This window comes from Copidosoma floridanum, unplaced genomic scaffold (genome assembly GCF_036245765.1).
Source record: "Copidosoma floridanum isolate Cflo_tuat_1 unplaced genomic scaffold, Cflo_Japanese_pri ptg000032l, whole genome shotgun sequence".
NCBI classification, from domain to species: domain Eukaryota; kingdom Metazoa; phylum Arthropoda; class Insecta; order Hymenoptera; family Encyrtidae; genus Copidosoma; species Copidosoma floridanum.
Window position 1 is genome coordinate 7,868,284 of NW_028321909.1, and position 18,854 is coordinate 7,887,137.

At 38.0% G+C, this 18,854-nt stretch overlaps 1 protein-coding gene across 3 annotated transcripts in view; it reads left to right on the forward strand.

Annotated features, from left to right (window-relative positions):
• LOC106642090 (sortilin-related receptor) overlaps positions 1-18,854 on the forward strand; it is a 55,437-nt gene that overhangs the window by 24,234 nt on the left and 12,349 nt on the right. For all 3 annotated transcript variants that reach the window (XM_014356733.2, XM_023390304.2, XM_023390305.2), the window contains exon 2: positions 17,461-17,736. In XM_014356733.2, coding sequence (XP_014212219.2) covers positions 17,461-17,736 — 276 coding nt within the window. The remainder of the gene's footprint in view (positions 1-17,460; positions 17,737-18,854) is intronic.

Sequence of the window (18,854 nt, forward strand, 5' to 3'; positions counted from 1 at the left end):
AAGCCTCTTATTTTTCTCATGACGATGTACACCTATAACGTGCACACATGTGGCTTGATACATACGTATAGTAGGTACACCTTGATGATATATTTTACACGGACAGGCGCGACTCTTCTTTCTACACTTACCTGTATACGTAAAATATTTTTGTATTGCGTCAGTTGGTGTGTATATTATGCTCGCTTTTAACCTTTCGTCGTTGCTTATTTTTGTTCTTCGATGAAAACTCGTTGCGCACCGTATAGATACACTAAACGAAAATGCCGTGTAATTTTGATACAATCGTTAATTATTTTTAAGAGAAAATAATTAGTTTTATCTTTTTTTGGACCAAAACTTCTTATTACAAAGATTTTTCCGGATTTTTCGCTTCCGCGATGCCTGCACTTGTCCTGAACTGAGAATGGATCTGGAAATCGTTATTGGTGTGATTGGTCGATATGTGTTATAAAATTACGCAGTTGTTGACATTGTTTTTCACCTTCGAGTGCTAAATACTGAACAAACGCAGTCAAGTTATCGTATTTATTTATTTTTACCAAGATAATTCATTTATCGTTTTGTCACTGCACTATACCATACAAATTGTCATGATTGAGGAATGTAAAAAATTGTACCCGGTAACAAGCCAAGCTTTACATCACAATCGCGCTCCGAGTCGTTAGCTTGTATAATTTCGATAAATTTAATTGAACCCAATTCACTTATGCTCCGCAGCTGCAGGTATAGGTACAATCGAGAAATCGGTTGATCATACATTTATGACGCCGCGCACAAACCCGCTCTCTCGAAGTTCACGGTAATTGCTCCCGCGTGCCCCGCGAACAATGAACGGAAAAAAAAAGAGTAGCGTGGCTCGCATAGCAAGTAGAAGGAATAATGTACCGGTTTTTTGTTGCGATGGCGCCCACCTATTTCTCCATTGAAACTCGGTATACATTGCCCGGGTCGGCGATTGTGACGTTTTTTCCTTCCCAATGTGGGTGATCCACTAGGATACTTTGTTTTCCCCCGCTGCCTAATTATAAGCAAACACAAACTCAAATGAGCTCCGTAATGACGAGGAACGAGTTTGGGAACTAATATTTGACCTCCTCTCGCGCTTCCACATCCACGGTTTTTCGGAAGTTTTTTTTCGCTCGACGTCACCATTGAAGGGGGCAAGGGAATTATTTTAAAAAGTGAGAATTTTTTCTTTCTATACGTCGATGCATTGGAGCGTTTTTACGCTCGTCCTACATGTTCTCGAGCTGTTTTCCTCGTTGCATCGAATTTTCCGTTTCGGAAGAAAATTACGCTTATTCGTTTGTGATGGAAAACAAAAAAAAAAATAACGATCGTGTGACAGTGTGTTTGGAAGTCATCCACTTCCGGGTCAAAGAACTCGGGGTGCCGCGAACGAAAAGTTGTTCGTGTCTCGCGTCGAAATCAAAATTACAGCGCTAACGAGCACGAAACGCACCGCGGTGGCTCGTAGAAAAAAAAAAAAAAAATAGAAAAAAAAGGACGGAATAAGCGTCGTGACGTAAATTGTGGTCTTTAATGTCACGGCGCTGCTCGCGCTCATGCAAATGAACACTCGCGGATAGCCGTTTTAAGCCGTTGTTTACAAGTACATTGTGAACTTTTGTGTGTAACTGTCGCTCGATCGGAGTACACTAAACTGTCGATTTCCGGACTATCGTGCAATTTGCACGTGGTTAAAATTGTAGGGGACGCATTTTGTAGCTGACAAGTATTTGTTTTATTTTTTACGCGGAAACAACAAGGTACAGATGTTCTTCTTGGAATTATGCCTCATAGTCTCAGAGACACAGAGAATTATTTTTTCATCCATATTTCTATCTCTAGCTACTTGTTATTTTTGCTCGAAAAATAGATGTTACCATAAATCGTGTTGCAGCAGTACTGATCTCAATCTTCGTTCGTCGGCAATATTAATACCGCTTACTATAGCAGATAACGTACACAGAGATCGGCCTCGGTTTGTCTTAAGACACGTTACCGTTTTATCGTGCTTTTTCTTCACATAAGTTGAAAAACACTCTGACGATTAATATTAATTTTTCACTGATAAAAAATTCTGTGAAATCGTATCCGTCGACGAAAATAAAATTATCAATCACACGTTGTGCTACTATTTGCCTTTAAGGATTTGGATTATGCCATCCCATATTCCTCTCTAGTTAATTTAGCGTCCTATCAATGAAACCGTAATAACTTGCTGTTGCACTAAAAATTGCTAGTAAAAAATTTAACGAAATAAAATTCGATACTTCTTCAATCGTTTTGTTACTCACGGATATCATTAAAAATCGATGCTTAAAAAAATCTGCAATTCAGATGAAAGCCATTCTACTTTTTTAACAAACAAATGAAAAAAAATTTTTTTTTCAAACGAAACAAATGATGGTAACATTTCCGAAATTTTTGAGAATTTTATATAGGGTAAAATTTATTCCTTAATATTCCCTAGGTGGTAAAACATCTTGCTAAAGTATCTCGTAAACATCGATCGAGCGAACAAGCTTTTGCAAAATGTTACCAAACATCGCTGTAACAGCGAATTAGCACGCGTACGTAGTGCTTGTTAACGAGTTTGTAAACAGCCAGACAGAGTCGGTGGTTAAGAACATTTTTGCTCACAACAATATATTTACCTGATCAGCGGTTCGCACAGTCACGATGCGTGTTGTTTCAATGGCGTCCTTGTTTTTGTATTACAAAACAGCAATCATATGCTCAGTGTTGAATAATAAAGACACACGTGTGCAGCGTACTCGCGTACACAACATCTTATCGACGCTTCAATTTAGATGCATCACCGTTATTTTTACAAAAAAAAAATAAAAAAAAAATAACCATTCAACCCAATACACCTATCACCGGTATCAGTGGTTAAACTCATTCCCGCGAAGCATAAATCGTTTTAGCGAGGAAAAGGGGGTGGGGGGGAGCCATCCATCACGCGAAAGAGCCTCGTGCGTTTATTCCAGCTGCTAGCGCACCACCACGCAGCAAAAGTCGACGGTATATTTTTGCGCATTGAGAAAAAAAAAAAAAAAAAAAAAACATAGCGGAAAACGAATAGTATTTGCAAAAACACACACTGTCATTGTATCAAGGTGCGGATGCTTAGAACTCACCCGCACGCCAACACACACGCAAAAATATGAACGTGCAGTATGCGAACGGCCTTGCGCGAGTCTACTCGACGACGCATCACGTATGCTTGAATTTGCGGAAAAAAAGGCAACAGCTCTAAGCGCCCGTTGAAATGCCGTCTCTCTTTCTTTTCTTTTTTTTTTATTTTAACGCGTAGTACAGTAGCAGCAACGTCGTTGGCCTCTTTTCATTATCCGGTGCTCTTCTTCTTCTTTTTTTTTTTTTTTTCGTCTCTCTGTCTCTCTTAAAAAAGCGGTAAATTTTCGTTAGCCACCGCTATGTATATAATGTCTTCCTCTAGACACCACTGTACGCAATATATACGTACACATGCACATGGTTACCATTCGTGCCTCGGCAGTAAAAGATCCCTCACTTTCTGGGCGCGCGGGTGCCTTTGTGTGCCGGTTTGATGAAAAGAACGCCCTCGCGCGCACACGTGCATTGTATCTATATACTTGCACGCTTCTCCCGCGCGAGGTTGATGCGGGGTGATGCGGAACGAGTTCGGGCTCTCTCGCGCTCATCAAAAAGACGCATGGGTTCTTGCGGTGTGTAGGTACGGTTTCCGGTTTATCGTGTCTCGAATGGACGAGATAAGTGTCGAAGATCATTAAGGACGTTGCCTCCTCACATAAAATAATAACAGAATTGTGTCAAAATTAAAAATAGTAATATTCAGACGATTCTGAATCCGCTCATATTTTTTTCAATATGTGTTATAATATTAAATATTGAGAAATAGTACAATGAAAAATCGTGTTTAACACGGGCTCTTATGGGACGGCTGACGAATCAGCATTAAAAACTATGATTAAAATAAGACATGTCAACAAAACTCACAGGACTAACAAAAAACTATTCAAGGAGTACTCAGGCAAAGTTTTGACCCATGTTATAATACTTTTTATAGATTTAAACATTAAAATCACTTAAAATATTACACACTGCTATGCTCATACATTGTATTCAAGGTATAGGTAATGTAATTACCTACCAAAAAATACATATAACTAGGCAACGTCCTTAAATACACATCTTTGTGAAATGCCTTGTGTTGTTCGTCGGGGCTAAAAGTGTGACCACGTCTGTTTTTCGAGCGAAACATAATATATTTTGAGCACGATAAGTATTAGGGCATGTTATATCATGTGTATAAACTTGTGAAAAGAGTATAGATGGGAAAAAAGTGGTTTTTTGCCCACGTCAACTCAAATTTGACATTTATAAATAGATCTTCGATTCGAAAAGGTGCATATCATCAGAAGACAAACTCATAACATGATTTGTGAGTCCACTGATGTAGGCCACTTGTTGAAATTTGTGTTAAAACTACACTTTTGACTCTTACGACAAATTTATAAATGTAGAAATTTCTTCTACACCATAATAAACATACGTAATAATTTTCTATGATACGACTCTATAGAAAAATCACAGAAATAGTTTGTACGAATTTCATGTTAAGATCTTATAAGGCACCCAATGTAGTATCTTCGCACTTATGTGTGGCCTTTTTATAAAAACTCCGCAATACTTCTCCTACGTGGGATACTTTGACATGTGTGGTGATATTATTTTTTTGTGCGATATCTAAGTAGTTATTATCTTTCAAGTGAACGTCAAACTGTAGTAAACATTGTACGTAACCGTGTAAAGAGCTTTTTCCCTGACTCTTGCAACCTTGATTTTACCACGTGTAATATATATATATACACACATATATGTGTGTAGTTTAATGTATCTAAACGTCAAATGAATGTTGTCTATTATAACCTAGTAATTTTCTCAATTTTTAGCGCCCTACTAATATTGCTAGATATGTTTTTTTCCGCGCTTGGGTACACTTATTAACAACAACAGCTCCCTCCGTTGTACCTATACTTCCACAATTTTTACATACATTTACGTGTGCAAATACGAACGACCACAGGCCGAATACTACGTGATTCATTAAATATTGACAGATTGGATGTACGATGGTACCGCGTGCTCTCGAAGTCATTAAAAAAGTCTCCATAAGTCATTCTAAGTCTTTCAAAGACTTCAAAAGTCTCCTAAAGGCTTCAGATTTTTTACCAGAACTTCAAGACTGCATGTAGCTTAAAATCACTAAAAAAAGTCTCCACAAGTCATTCTAAGTCTTTCAAAGACTTCAAAAGTCTCCAAAAGACTTCAAACTTTTTACCAGGACTTCAAGACTGCATGTAGCTTAAAATCACAAAAAAGTCTTCATAAGTCATTCTAAGTCTTTCAAAGACTTCAGACTTTTTACCAGGACTTCAAGACTGCATGTAGCTTAAAATCACAAAAAAAGTCTTCATAAGTCATTCTAAGTCTTTCAAAGACTTCAGACTTTTTACCAGGACTTCAAGACTGCATGTAGCTTAAAATCACAAAAAAAAGTCTCCATAAGTCATTCTAAGTCTTTCAAAGACTTCAAAAGTCTCCTAAAGGCTTCAGATTTTTTACCAGAACTTCAAGACTGCATGTAGCTTAAAATCACTAAAAAAGTCTCCATAAGTCATTCTAAGTCTTTCAAAGACTTCAAAAGTCTCCTAAAGGCTTCAGATTTTTTACTAGAACTTCAAGACTGCATGTAGCTTAAAATCACTAAAAAAAGTCTCCATGAGTCATTCTAAGTCTTTCAAAGACTTCAAAAGTCTCCAAAAGACTTCAAACTTTTTACCAGGACTTCAAGACTTCATGTAGCTTAAAATCACTAAAAAAAAAGTCTCCACAAGTCATTCTAAGTCTTTCAAAGACTTCAAATTTTTTTACCAGGACTTCAAGACTGCATGTAGCTTAAAATCACTAAAAAAAGTATCCACAAGTCATTCTAAGTCTTTCAAAGACTTCAGACTTTTTACCAGGACTTCAAGACTGCATGTAGCTTAAAATCACTAAAAAAAGCGAGTCGCCATAAGTCATTCTAAGTCTTTCAAAGACTTCAAACTTTTTACCGGGACTTTTATAGTGCATATAACTTAAAGTCATTAAAAAAGACTTCATAAGTCATTCTAAGTCTTCCAAAGACTTCAGAGGTCTCCAGAAGACTTCAGAGCTCGCGCAGCCCTTCGTCCTCACCCTCTGTATTGAATCAATACACGATGCTCGACAACTCGATGCGTGAAAGCAAAAGCAATTTTTATTCATACTTATGCTTATATACCCTTTGAAAAATATGTGCGTCAGGCGAGCATTATCACTAGGGCAAATCCACCCCGGTGAAACCTCGATATATTCGCGCAAAATAAATAATGACAAACCTGCGTCGCATCGCTCAATCGGCGAAATCACTCGGAATTACAGACCAAAACGCCGAATCGCACGCGTGCATGTATATACATGCAGTGTGCAATTTCATCGAGAGTAGAATCGACGTTCTTATACGTCGCGCAAAAAACTCGATACGTGCATACTGTACGTAACTACACATCTATGCGCGGAGTGCAATCGACCACCGCGCTCATCCTCAACTCTCGCCTCCTCAAGTTTTCTTTCGAGTTGATTCGTTCGCCTTCGAAGATCGATCGCGCCGAGATGCTATATAATGGAGAGCAATCAAACGCGCGCACATATATTGTATTGTAATGCCATGCACGCGCACAGGCTGGTGCACTGTCGACTCTCATCTCGTCTAGGGTAAAACAGGGGCGGAGGGGACCAAAAGATATCGAGGATGAGGAACAGAAGGGTATTATGTAGTCCGAGCACGTGCAGTCTTCTTGACTCTGCTGTGCGTGTATTATGATAAATATTAACGGGGTCTCCGAGCCTCGGAGTTAGAAAAAACGAGCGCGCATTCGTGTGCCGTAGTACTTAGTAGTGTGTTCACACTCGCGTGTATACGTATTCCCACGACAGGCCTGGAAATTTCCAGACTCGAGCGCTGTATTTTATCGCTAGTGTGTATATACATAGTAGTGCAAAAGAAAGACAAAACGGTGAATATGTATATGGGATGCACTTTGTCGTCGCCGTCGATTAAATTGTCGATGCCAGAAGCAGAAAGAGAGAGTACAGTGGGGTTATCTTTTCTTTGGGTCCTCGTCTCCCTTGTTGATGGAGAAGAACGCCCGTACGGTTTTGCACGGCAATGAAAGCAAAAGTATATACCTACCAGAGCCGCAGAGGTACTTTTACTCGATATCGCGTCAAGAGATACGCGGGAGATGATTAGATTATTGGGTGTTTTTTTTTTTTTTTTATTTGGTACCTTCTGCTTGTAAAAAAAAGACTTGGGTAGTTTATTATTTTTTTTTTTTATTGTGAAACAGAGCTTTGTTTTTCTAAGAGTGTGGTTAAGTTTAAAGAACAAAAAAACAAAAGTTTGTAGCTGTACAACGATATTATTTGTATAATATTTAGGGCAGCAAAATAACGAGCCCGAGGCGGTGAAATTTTTTTTTTTCGTTTGTTTCTGTGAAATTCCACTGTATTTATTTATGGAAACAAAAACTGGGGTGTGCGTGCGAGGCGTTTAACCGAGCGATTTTACATTTTTATTTTGCGCGCGTTTAAAAGAAAATTGGGGACAAGGGTGTTTTTTTTTTTTTTTCCTTTATTTTCAACCAAAGTGGAGAGTTTGCCGGCCTCTCGTGCACGGAAAGTTGGTGAAATTTAATTTTTTTCCACCCGGAAACGGCATACCCTTTATGGCGCCGATGCATTTAGACGAGATGATTAATTAAAATTAAAGGAATTTCCAGCGGGAATTTCATCCTTTCAAACGCTGAACAATAATGAAACTTTACGGCGCATATCATTGTATATTTATATGTACGTTGAAAGCAGCAAATGCGAAAATGCGTTTGCATAGCTACTTATTCTTTTTCTTGTTCCTTTTGTTGCAAAAGACGCCGCAGAATTGCGCAATTTTTTGCGCACAGTGCCGCAGTAACATTAGAAAGTGCGGGCAAATCGGCTTTATGTTATTACATTATAAGGTATAGTACGAAGAGTATGTATCGACGTATATAAACGGCACACCATATGAACTGCCCCGAAATAAATAGCCCCGGCAGAGAAAGAGGGTACGAATCCTCTTATTTCCGATATAAATTGCAGGCTCCGCGTTCGCAGAAACGCTCGTTACAATGCGGCAGTTGTGCCGGGAGGGAAGAGCGCGTGAATAATTTCGCAAAATTATCTCCGAAAACGTTGCGTGCAGACACGCGCGCTCGGGTTGTTTATCGCAACAGCGCAAAAGGACCCCTTTTGTCCATTAAGTGATTAATTGACAGACGCTGGCTAGATACGTACATGGACATTGACGTCGCGACAGAATGGCTCATAACTTGGGTTGATCGTCTTATTAGTTGTGCGTCAGCCCGAATCTAAATTGAGTATTTCTTCGGAAAAATTTTCCACATTTTTAAATACTAGTCAGCTTTTTTTTCCCAACCCACATCTGAAGATACTGTTTCTCAATTGTCTTCAATTTTCACTGCGTTTTAAACCAAAATTTGAATCAGCTGCTTCTTTAACCTTAATCTAAATCAGTTATTTCTTTTTTTCAAATGTCAATTAGTTCCTTTTTTACCAAAATCTAAATCAATTTTTTTTAACCTTAATCTGAATATAGTTTATACAATTTAAAACTCAACGAGATATTTTTTCAACCCAAATCTGGATTAGCCTTTTTTAACCAAAATCAGTATCATTTATTTATATCTTTAGCATAAATATAAATTGGCTAGTTTTTTTACTCAAATCTAATTCTCTAATCCAAACTTGAATTAATTATTTCCCTTACTCAATGTAGACTATCTGTTTCTTTAAACCAAATTTCAATAAGCTGCTCTCTTTTTCAAACCACATCTGAATCAACCGTTTCTTCCGCCTGAATTCAAATAAGCTGTTTCTTAAACTCAAATAAAAAAACTGCTTCTTTTTATCTTAATCTAAATCAACTGTCTCTTCAACTCAAATTCGTATGAGTTGCGTCTTTGACTCATCTAAATCAGCTATTGATTTTTGTTTTCCCATATATAAATTAGCTTTTTATTTCTTTATAAGATGTATTCTTTAAATGTAAATTGGCTAATTTGTTACTCAAATCTAATTCTCCGATCAAAATCTGAATAAGTTCCTTTACCAAATTAATGTAGATGATGAATCTATTGCTTTAACTCAAACCTAAATAAACTTCAAACCACAACCCAATCGGCTGTATCTTCCGTCTAAATATGCATTTACTGCTTATTTAATTCAACTATAAATGAACCTTTTCTTCAACCCGAATTTGGATTAGCCATTTTTTCAACTCTAAATTCGAAGGATCCATTTTTTTAGCCCAAATCCAAATTAGATACTTTTTCAACTCAAGTCTAAATCAACTGAATCTTGTATTCAAATCTTAGCCGTCTATTTCTCTACTTAATTACCGATATACTACCAAGTGTGGGTTTATAATCTTGTGAAAGTGCTACTTGCAAGCTCGTTATACTCGTATAATATGCCAAAGCTTGTGCGTACAGGTATGCACATACGTGAGTATGCCATCTTTAAACTCCGAATCAACGTAATGGGTATATAGAGTTGCCTATTGAAACGCCCCGCACTTGAATCTTCGAGAGCCTTGTATACGTTATACCGCCCGGAGAGCATAATTATTCGTAAGGATCGTTGGCAGCAAACATATATATAGACTCAGACGGACTCTTTCATCATCGCGGGGCAATCGTTATTCATTTGATGCTTCTGCTCGAAGGCTCGTTTGAATGAAAGAGGTCTATGAGCGCGATGTACTTTTAATGGAACGAAGAGAGGAACGAGCACGAAGGGAGGAAGTCGGGGATTACGCATACATACATACGCCGTACTCTCCCTCCTCCTTTTGGAAATTATTGAATCAACTCTCTTTCGGAGGGCCATTTTAAATTACCTCTTTTCTCTCCGTTTGAATTCTGATGCGCCGTTGGAGGTTTTTTTTCCTTCCTTCCTTCCTTCCTTCCTTCTTTCTTCTTTCACTGCGAGAGCACGCAAATAGCGATGGGTTGTCAAATTGAAAATCAGTTTTTAAGCGTGATTTCTGGTAATTACGACAAAGATGCAACCACCATATTACGTCTTTATGAGACAAAACATAAGTTTCATAAGGTGTAGAGCTCACGCGAACCTTCGTCTGGTCAGCACGAATAATCGAAAATAAAAATGAAGACTTATAAACTTTAGTTCGTTGGTATTATCATATAGGTTCTCTCATGTATTTTTTTGTTTTTTTTTTTGTTTTACTGATCAAAATCTTCGAGAATCCCTTGGGCGGAGGTATGATAATTTTTTTTTAATTTACGGTAAACATTTTGTTCGTTCCGTGTACCGCAATAATGGAGCCGAATCAATTGTTCTTCAAAATAAATCAAGTTTGGCGTGATACTTTGGTTTTTACTTTGTGATAAAGTTGTTTGAATTTTTTAAATGAAATTGTTTGGAAGAGCGTCAGAGCTGATTTTTCATTCAACGAGGAGCTCAATTTTGGCACTGCTCTGGTTTGGTGCTGTGCTTACTGGGGCACAGAAAAATTGATATTTTTCAACCCACCCGAACAGAAAGTTATAAAAACAGATCCGGTCCTCATGCTGTACGTAAAAATGAACGCAAGGTCCTTGCTAGATGAAATGTATTATCCAGTTCATCTGGAGTCTTACCGTGTAGAAAGTAGTATGTAATATTATACTATCATGTGGTATCGTAAAATCCAGATAAAAGGTATCACGACACGCCTCACAAGGATTCGACTTCATGGAGCCAAGACTAGAAGTGGAACGAAGGTACAGCGGATCCATGGATGAAAAAAATATTATCCAGTTATAAATTTATCAACCTGAGTATAATTACATCACCTGCACGTACCGAAATACGTGATATTTATACATTTGTCCAATAAACGCGTGAAATTTTTTATTTGCACGTGTCCATGATTGTACTTTTGATTTGGCAATTATATCGATGAATATAAAATATGAAATTGTTTTTTTACGTGTACGGTTGAGGACTGCAGTCGAGGTTTGCTGTGCGAGGACCTTTGGGCACTACGATCACCCTGCATGGCAGACTTGTTTGGGCACTGTCAAATACAGTATGGTAGGGATTACAGGTGTATTGCGCTGATTGGTTTAGGTCGACAAAAGTAGGTGATAGTCCGTATGGACTAGAATTTCTCTTCCGAGTAAAATAGCCAAAAAGAAAAGAGGTAACCACACGATTGTGAAAAAAAAAATCGCAGAGACCCACGTCCAAAATCTATGAAGAAATGAAACTCCTCCATCTGCATGCACAATCAAATATTGTGTACGTCTATATATAGAAAAATGGTACTCGATAGGGATGCCTGTATACTATATGCTTGCGTGCACTCGTACATAATACATATTATATTATGTACGCGCAGAAATATCCGTAGGCAGGGGGATCGATGATCGACGAGTGAAACGCAGGCGGACGTGTATGGCATATGTATACCAACGTGGTCCGATATGGAGATGTAGACTTCGTCTTTACACGCTGCAGAATTATACCTCGATATATACCACATGTCGAGCGAACGTAACACACACAACAGACAAAAGCGTAGATACATATACATCTATATTTATAAGTACACATCACATAGAGAAGGTGAACGAACGAACGAAGGTGGTTTTCAAGAACCGATGGACTATTGTGCGACTGGCATATATATAGACGTTTGTTTCTTTTGTGTGGGTTTTTGCGGAGAGCGCAATTTTTTCTTCCCCTCCCCCCTTTTACAATCGGCCGAGGCAGTCCTGCTTTTTTTTTTCTCCCTTCGCTCCACGATGTCGGGAAAAATTCCCGCGAGGTAGCTCTTTTATTTGCCGGAGACGTCGGACCCGTTTTCCGCTCCGCTCTCTTTACTTGGCCGTCGTCGTTAGTGCATCATCCGCGGTGTTGGCTATATAGTCGGTTGCAGTGCTTCGTATAGTATAATACGTGTACATGCGTCCCGGTGGTAACTCTATATATGCCTTGCGAGTCGGTGCCTTTTCACCACTGGTTGCTGAACGACTCGTGCATGGAAACTTTGGCGCGTATACTTACGCCGGAGGACTTTTGCTTTTGTTACTCGATACTGTTTTATTGCGACCAAGAATTCGATTTTTATTTTTCAGTTGCGTGTATACATTGTCTTTGCACTCTGGAGATGGGTTTGTTCGTACGACAATCGTCTCCTTCCGTGTGGAAAAATGGGCTACTCTAGCCGTATAGCCGAGTGTTAGATACACCGTATTTTCTTCCTTAATGGCAGATGCGATTCCTTAAACCTTCCTCTGATGAAAGTAAGACTTTTGCCACGTAATAGAAATAGGAAGTGGAGAGCTAATTTTTTTATAGATTTTGTGAAACCCTTTTTTTTTTTCAACCAATCGATACACTGGTGTACTGCTGGTGCATTGGTCATAGGCAAAGCATCGTGTTAAGGTATAAAATGCATGACACCGTGTTTTAATTAATTGAATTAAATTTTTCTTCTACTTTTTATCAATATACCTACACAAAAAATTGAAATTCGAAAAAAAAATCAAGAAGTCATAGTACTTTTTATTAAAAAAAAAAAAAAATTATTTTGCATTATTTTAAACACTATTTTTTTAGCACAGTTAAAATAATTGTTACTATTGATTATATATTTTCACAAAGTGAAAAATGGCTTTTCGTCAATTATTTCGTCACGATACTTACCAATTGGCAACATAATCTCAAACAGTTGATGTCCGAGTCGATGAAATGCTACAATCACATTTAAATCATATGTTATATTTTATAACAGAGAAACCTCGTTATAAAATGGCTCGGTAGTTAAATGATAAATGTCAGTCGTATTTAACATTAAAATTATTGTCTACATGAATATACACAAAAAAATTATCCTACGATACATCATATTAAAGCAAGGTATACATCACAAACAATTTTATTTTAAGTATAATAACTAACAACTAAATTTTTTTTATCAAGTATAGCAAAGAGAAAAAAGTTGATAAAAACGTTGATGTCATAACTGGGCCCTTCACCTTACGCACTTGTTCCGAAGCAATTAAAAAAAAAAAAAAACAAAAAAAAAAAAAAACAAAAAAAAAACGTATCGACCCTCTAGAAAGCACCTCAACACGCAAACTCGAAAACTCCGACGCAATTTTCTTTTAATATCCGTCAAACGCCAAATCACCACCGGAGAGGTTTATATAGACACACGTATAGGTATACCCGTCAAGACAGCAACATCAAGGGTAACGCCCATGAATCCGGACACCTACCCAACATCTCGTAAACGTATATACACTATGCTTCCGCGCCAGTGTCCATGTGCCTTCTCTTTTCGCACCCCCGTATGTACACATTTTAAGGACCAATGGCTCATATTTCTCCGATACCATTAACCATCAGCACGGATTAGTCGAGGGTCGCACAAGTAGCCTGCACGCGATGAGTGGGAGAGAGAGAACCCTTTGACGGAGGGAAAATTATTATTGGATGCGTGTGGTACAGAAAAAAAAAAAAAAAAAGAGCCTCGACGACGCGTACATACGGGACGCATCAAAGAGACTCGCACCGGTGAGGGACCCTCCCCCGCTGGCTTTGTCTCTCCTCCGTGATTTTTCAGACGCACCTTCTTTCTTCTTTTTCGTTGTTTTGTTTTTTTTTTGCCCTCTTGATCATCCCGCGGATGCCATTGGGAGTCCGTGTTTTGATTTTGGCGTGGTCGTTTTGCCCGGTTGACACGTGTATGATTAAAACTCCGGTACAAAGAGGTACACAGTTAAAGTGTGCAGGTATAGTCAACCATTTCATCACTTCCATGTGAAAAAACGTAGCAAATTGTTGTTGTTTTTTTCTTATTTATTTCATAAATTGTATAAATTCGAGCAACAAAATTAAATTTACAGCGAAGGTACATAGGAGCTTCGACCGCAACGATAAAAGCGCAGCTCACACACACCCGTCGTATCTCGTGGAACTTCGTCCCAAAAAACAATAACGTAAAGTCATGAAAACAATAACATTATAATCAATTGATAATGTAGTCTCAGTAATTTATTACGCATTTACGAATCCCGCTTGTTTTCACGCGGAAGAATGGTCCATGGGAGTTGTCATGCAAGTATACACATTTGATCGGTAAAAAACTGAGATCTCAGGTTCAGAATGGGTCAGGTGGTCACGAACCGAGCATGTCTGTTAGTATAATTATAAAATATGCCCAGATTTATGCGGAGAGATAAGAAAAGGAAGCGGAAAACAATTTTTTTGGAGACAAAAATATTTTTAAAAAAAGAAACAAAAGCAAGATGTCGGAGATCGGTTGTGAAAAGTCCATTGTTACATAAACATACAGTTAGCTGCACGAGTGTATTACTCTCGCGGATTTTTTTCTCCGTACAACAGTAATACATCTTATGTACCGATAAAGGGGGGGAAAAAATAAAAACCTAACCACCCGATTAATCCCACCCCCAAAGATAATTAATCATTTGAAATTCAATTCAAAAATCATCATAACGAAATTCCCACTTCACCTTCATTATTTTGCGTACAACATCAGTATCCGCCAAACTCGTGAACTCACGATTCATCCGTGCATTTACAGGGCGAAATGTTACATTGATACGTATAGTTAGGATCAAAATAGCTCAAACTGTATACATGTACAACGTGAATCGCGTCTGTTGCCTTGTGCACAGCTTTCCCCCAAAATGCATCGTCGAGAGACCGATCCGGGCCTCTATTATATTCTATCGTATACTGCACACTGCATTCCATGTCGTCCCACGGGAGCCAACACCAGCGTCGCACCACGACAATGACGCGCGTACTTACATCCAATCTCTCTCGCAGCAGCTTCCATCACTCGCCACTCATTTTCTCCCAACCCATTGTCGCGTAAATTGTTGTATATTATATGTATATGTATACATACGGCCTATTACGCCGATGAATCACGCTTGGGCTTCCTACACCCGTATATGTGTATATATACGTGATGTCAGGACGGCAGGCGCAGCGATAATGCTACTCCAACCGAGTATAGGCGAGATTTTTGGTTCTCTTTTGATTTTTCATCGTCACGCAACTTCCATCGAGTTGCGGGGCGAGGTCTCGGGATTTACTTTTTTTCTTTTCATTTCTTTATCATCGCCAGCGTCAATCTGAAGAGAAAGAGAGAGCGTAATCTGTCTCTCTGCATCTACTTGTCCGCGGAGATGAAATTATACCAGAGCCGGCTTTTCTACGAAACGCGCGCTTGGGAGCGAGTGGAATTTTTTTTTTTTTTTTTTTTCGCTCGGAGCGATTTTTGCGTAACTGCACGTCTGGTTTTCACGAAATCACGTTTTCCCGGAATAATTGGAGAGTACAAAAAAAATAAAGCAAATTGCGAAATGTATTTTTTCATACACATACAATAATAATGTAGCCCCGCGTGGTTTGCTTGCAAAGCAATACCTCTGGCTTGGACGACGATGTTTTTATGGAAAGACTTGTTTATTCATCGGCGATAGAGTGCGAGCAAAGAGGGCGATTGTTCAACAAACACCAGAGACGAGCTATTATTGGGCTCTCGAGGATGATAACTCGAGATATCTCTTGCAGCTACGAAAATAAATTTTAAAAAACAGACGACGACAAAAGGGTGGATAATGAGAATACGGGGGCAATATGGTTGTTCCCGATAATGGCCCATGTATTTTCATCGAGGGAATTATTAATCAACGGCAGGGGCGGGGGAGGGGTACTTTTTCTTTTTTTTTTAATTGATTCCGTTTCACTTTGCCGTATATACCAGTGCTCAACTCTGCGATCGTGTACACTCGCGGGGGCCATTATCTTAATTGAAGTTCGGTGCAGAGACGACCAATAATTAGCGTTCATCGAAACTTGCTCCTTGGCTTTGCGAAAAGTGATCTGGGGTATTTTTGTGATTTCACATTATTAATTTTCTGCAGCGATTCTGTGGAGTCATTTCGTGCAGCTCTGAAATGTAGAGTTTTTTTCTTTTTTTTTTTTTTTTTCTTTTTGACACAGAGCAATTTTATGTGTGCATTTTTATCTCTTTTTTGCTGTCAATAAAGACTCAAAGGAGATGAAAACGTCTGTTGGTCCAAATTAATTAGGATTTATTTATTTCGCGTATGATTTTTCCACTGCTGGCCGATTTCGCTGAAAAAGTTACAGGAAAAAACAAGAAAATTTAATTTTTCAAAATGTATTACGTTACACAGTTGTACAAGAGGTTTAAAAATAAAATAGCCAATTCTGACAGCATATATATGGCATTGATTGAAAAAAAAAAACAAAAAAAAAACAAAAGAAATTATTTCATATACACATCGACGTTTCCATTTATTTGCCACTATTCTTTAGTCATTATGTTTAACTAAAGTCTACTTTCGTTTCTATTGGATTAATCAGCCGTATCCGGTGTACTGTTTTATCAAGTTATTGGTGAGATGATGGTATATACCTCGGTATATACGTCATGTATACACGTACACCGACACGTGACTACTTCCTTTTGCACTTTGCACCACGTAACGCAACACCGTGATACCAATGTTGTTTTTTGATCTCTTGACTAGTTTGGACTGGTAAAAGATGTTACATTGCCCACGAGCGTGCACTCGATTGAAGTTATTATTATTATTATTATTATTATTATTATTATTATTATTATTATTATTATTATTATTATTATATCTGCTCTAGACTCTTTTTTTTGCTTTGGTTTTGGAAGCTCACGCGAGGAAAAATTACATTTTAACATACATCCATACATTGCGAACCGTGTAACGGAAAATGTTTCGCGAACCCATTAAATTTCAAACCAATTTTTAAAAAATATGTACCACGATACCCTGTGGAAGCAAATAGAATGACTTTGAAATTGCAACGATTGATGTTCATTCAAAAGCGAAAAAAAAAAAACAATTCACCGCAAATGCTTTTTCAAACGTTACAGCAATAATTATACCCCCGAACGTATTCGAAACACGACGCGAATGTTTAATAACACTTTTCGTCAATATGATATTTCAATGCATCGCTGTGACAATCCCAAACAGTTTATGAAACGCCCCTGGAGTATTTCAACGACTGTGTCTGTGCACGTTTATGCAAGTGCGACATAAATATTATAAAATGTTGATTCGACGTGTCATGCGTATTGGTTAGTTTTATGAAAAATTGTGTCTATGATTAAGATTGAAAAGATTGATCCTATCGATGCGAATAACGAGCCGAACTGATGATGGCACTTTCGGGGCTTGGTTTCAGGTGAACGCACTGAACGACTCGCACCAGCAGCTGATGGTCCACTGGGTGGGCGAGGGCTCGGACGTGATCATTTGCTTGGCGCGGGACAGCAACCCCCTGCCCCGGGCGTACGCGGTCCAGCCGCCGGCTGTGATCAACCCGAGCGCCGTGTACATAAGCTACGACTACGGCGACACCTTCGAGAACAAGACCGAGAGCTTCAGGGTCTCGGACGAGCCGAACGCGGCCTACGCGACCCTCGACAAGTTCTACAATCATCCGACCCACAACAATTTCGTGAGTATACCTATACATCGTGTACCCCATGCATCGCTATTGTTTTCTTTGGAAGGCCTAATTCGTCCCGAATATACTCGAACAGATAACGTATTTTTTTTACAATTTTCTTTAATGCAACCAGTACAGTTTCATTCGGAAGCTTTTTTTTTAAGTCCAAGTATAGGTTATCCCTTTTATAATAGAAAATGGTATATTTTCCATATAATTACAATTTTGGCTTTTAAAAGGCTTATACCAAATATTTTTAACATCACGTTACCCTTGGGAAGGGGGCATCTTTGATTAGCTCGTACGAGTGTAGTTATTTCATTTCATCATTTTTTATTGCATTGAATAGGGTGTCCATCATTTTTCCTTAAAAAAAAGCCTCAGTGTTGAAAATTTCATTTTTTTTAAACAAAAATAAAGGTTGAATAATCAAATAATTGGGTATAAAAATTCATAAAAACACGAAAAATGTTTATTAATTAACTATTTTAAGTTATTGCAAGGTGACTTTTTTTATGATTTTTTCTTCCTTTTGTTCGAGTTTCCGAGGGGACAAAAATCCTGGTTATACACGTCACACGTGATAGTTCATTATCAAATATTTCCAACAAAAATAATTTATTAAAATTGACTTTATTTAATGGTGGTTTTAATGTTTGTTATTTAAATAATTAATGAAGATTAATTATTTTAATGTTAGAAAATATCAAGTACGGATAATGGATGGGACAGATCCTTTACACTGTTAATCCAAGTGTATTGATAAAAATTATATACTTTTACAGAATCCATCCCAACAATTTTAACGAGAGAATTTGTAAAACAATCGAATTGGTTTTTCTTACTCGCTCAATTGACCAGTAAAATTTTAAACACAGAAAAAATGTGTGTCGAAAAGCCACAAATTAAAATTATGACAGACATATTGAGACTTTTTGCGACGAATTGTATGAAACCAAAAAAATTGACACAGTCAAGTTAGAGTACGGCTTCCGTTAAATTTCAACAGATTTGTTTTTTTTTTTTTTTTTTAATAGGGTTTCGTCGAGTTTTCTTTCTTTTTCATTCGTAGCCAAATCGCAATTGTTTTCTTTCGTATTTTCGAAATGGTAAGAAAAAAAAAAAAC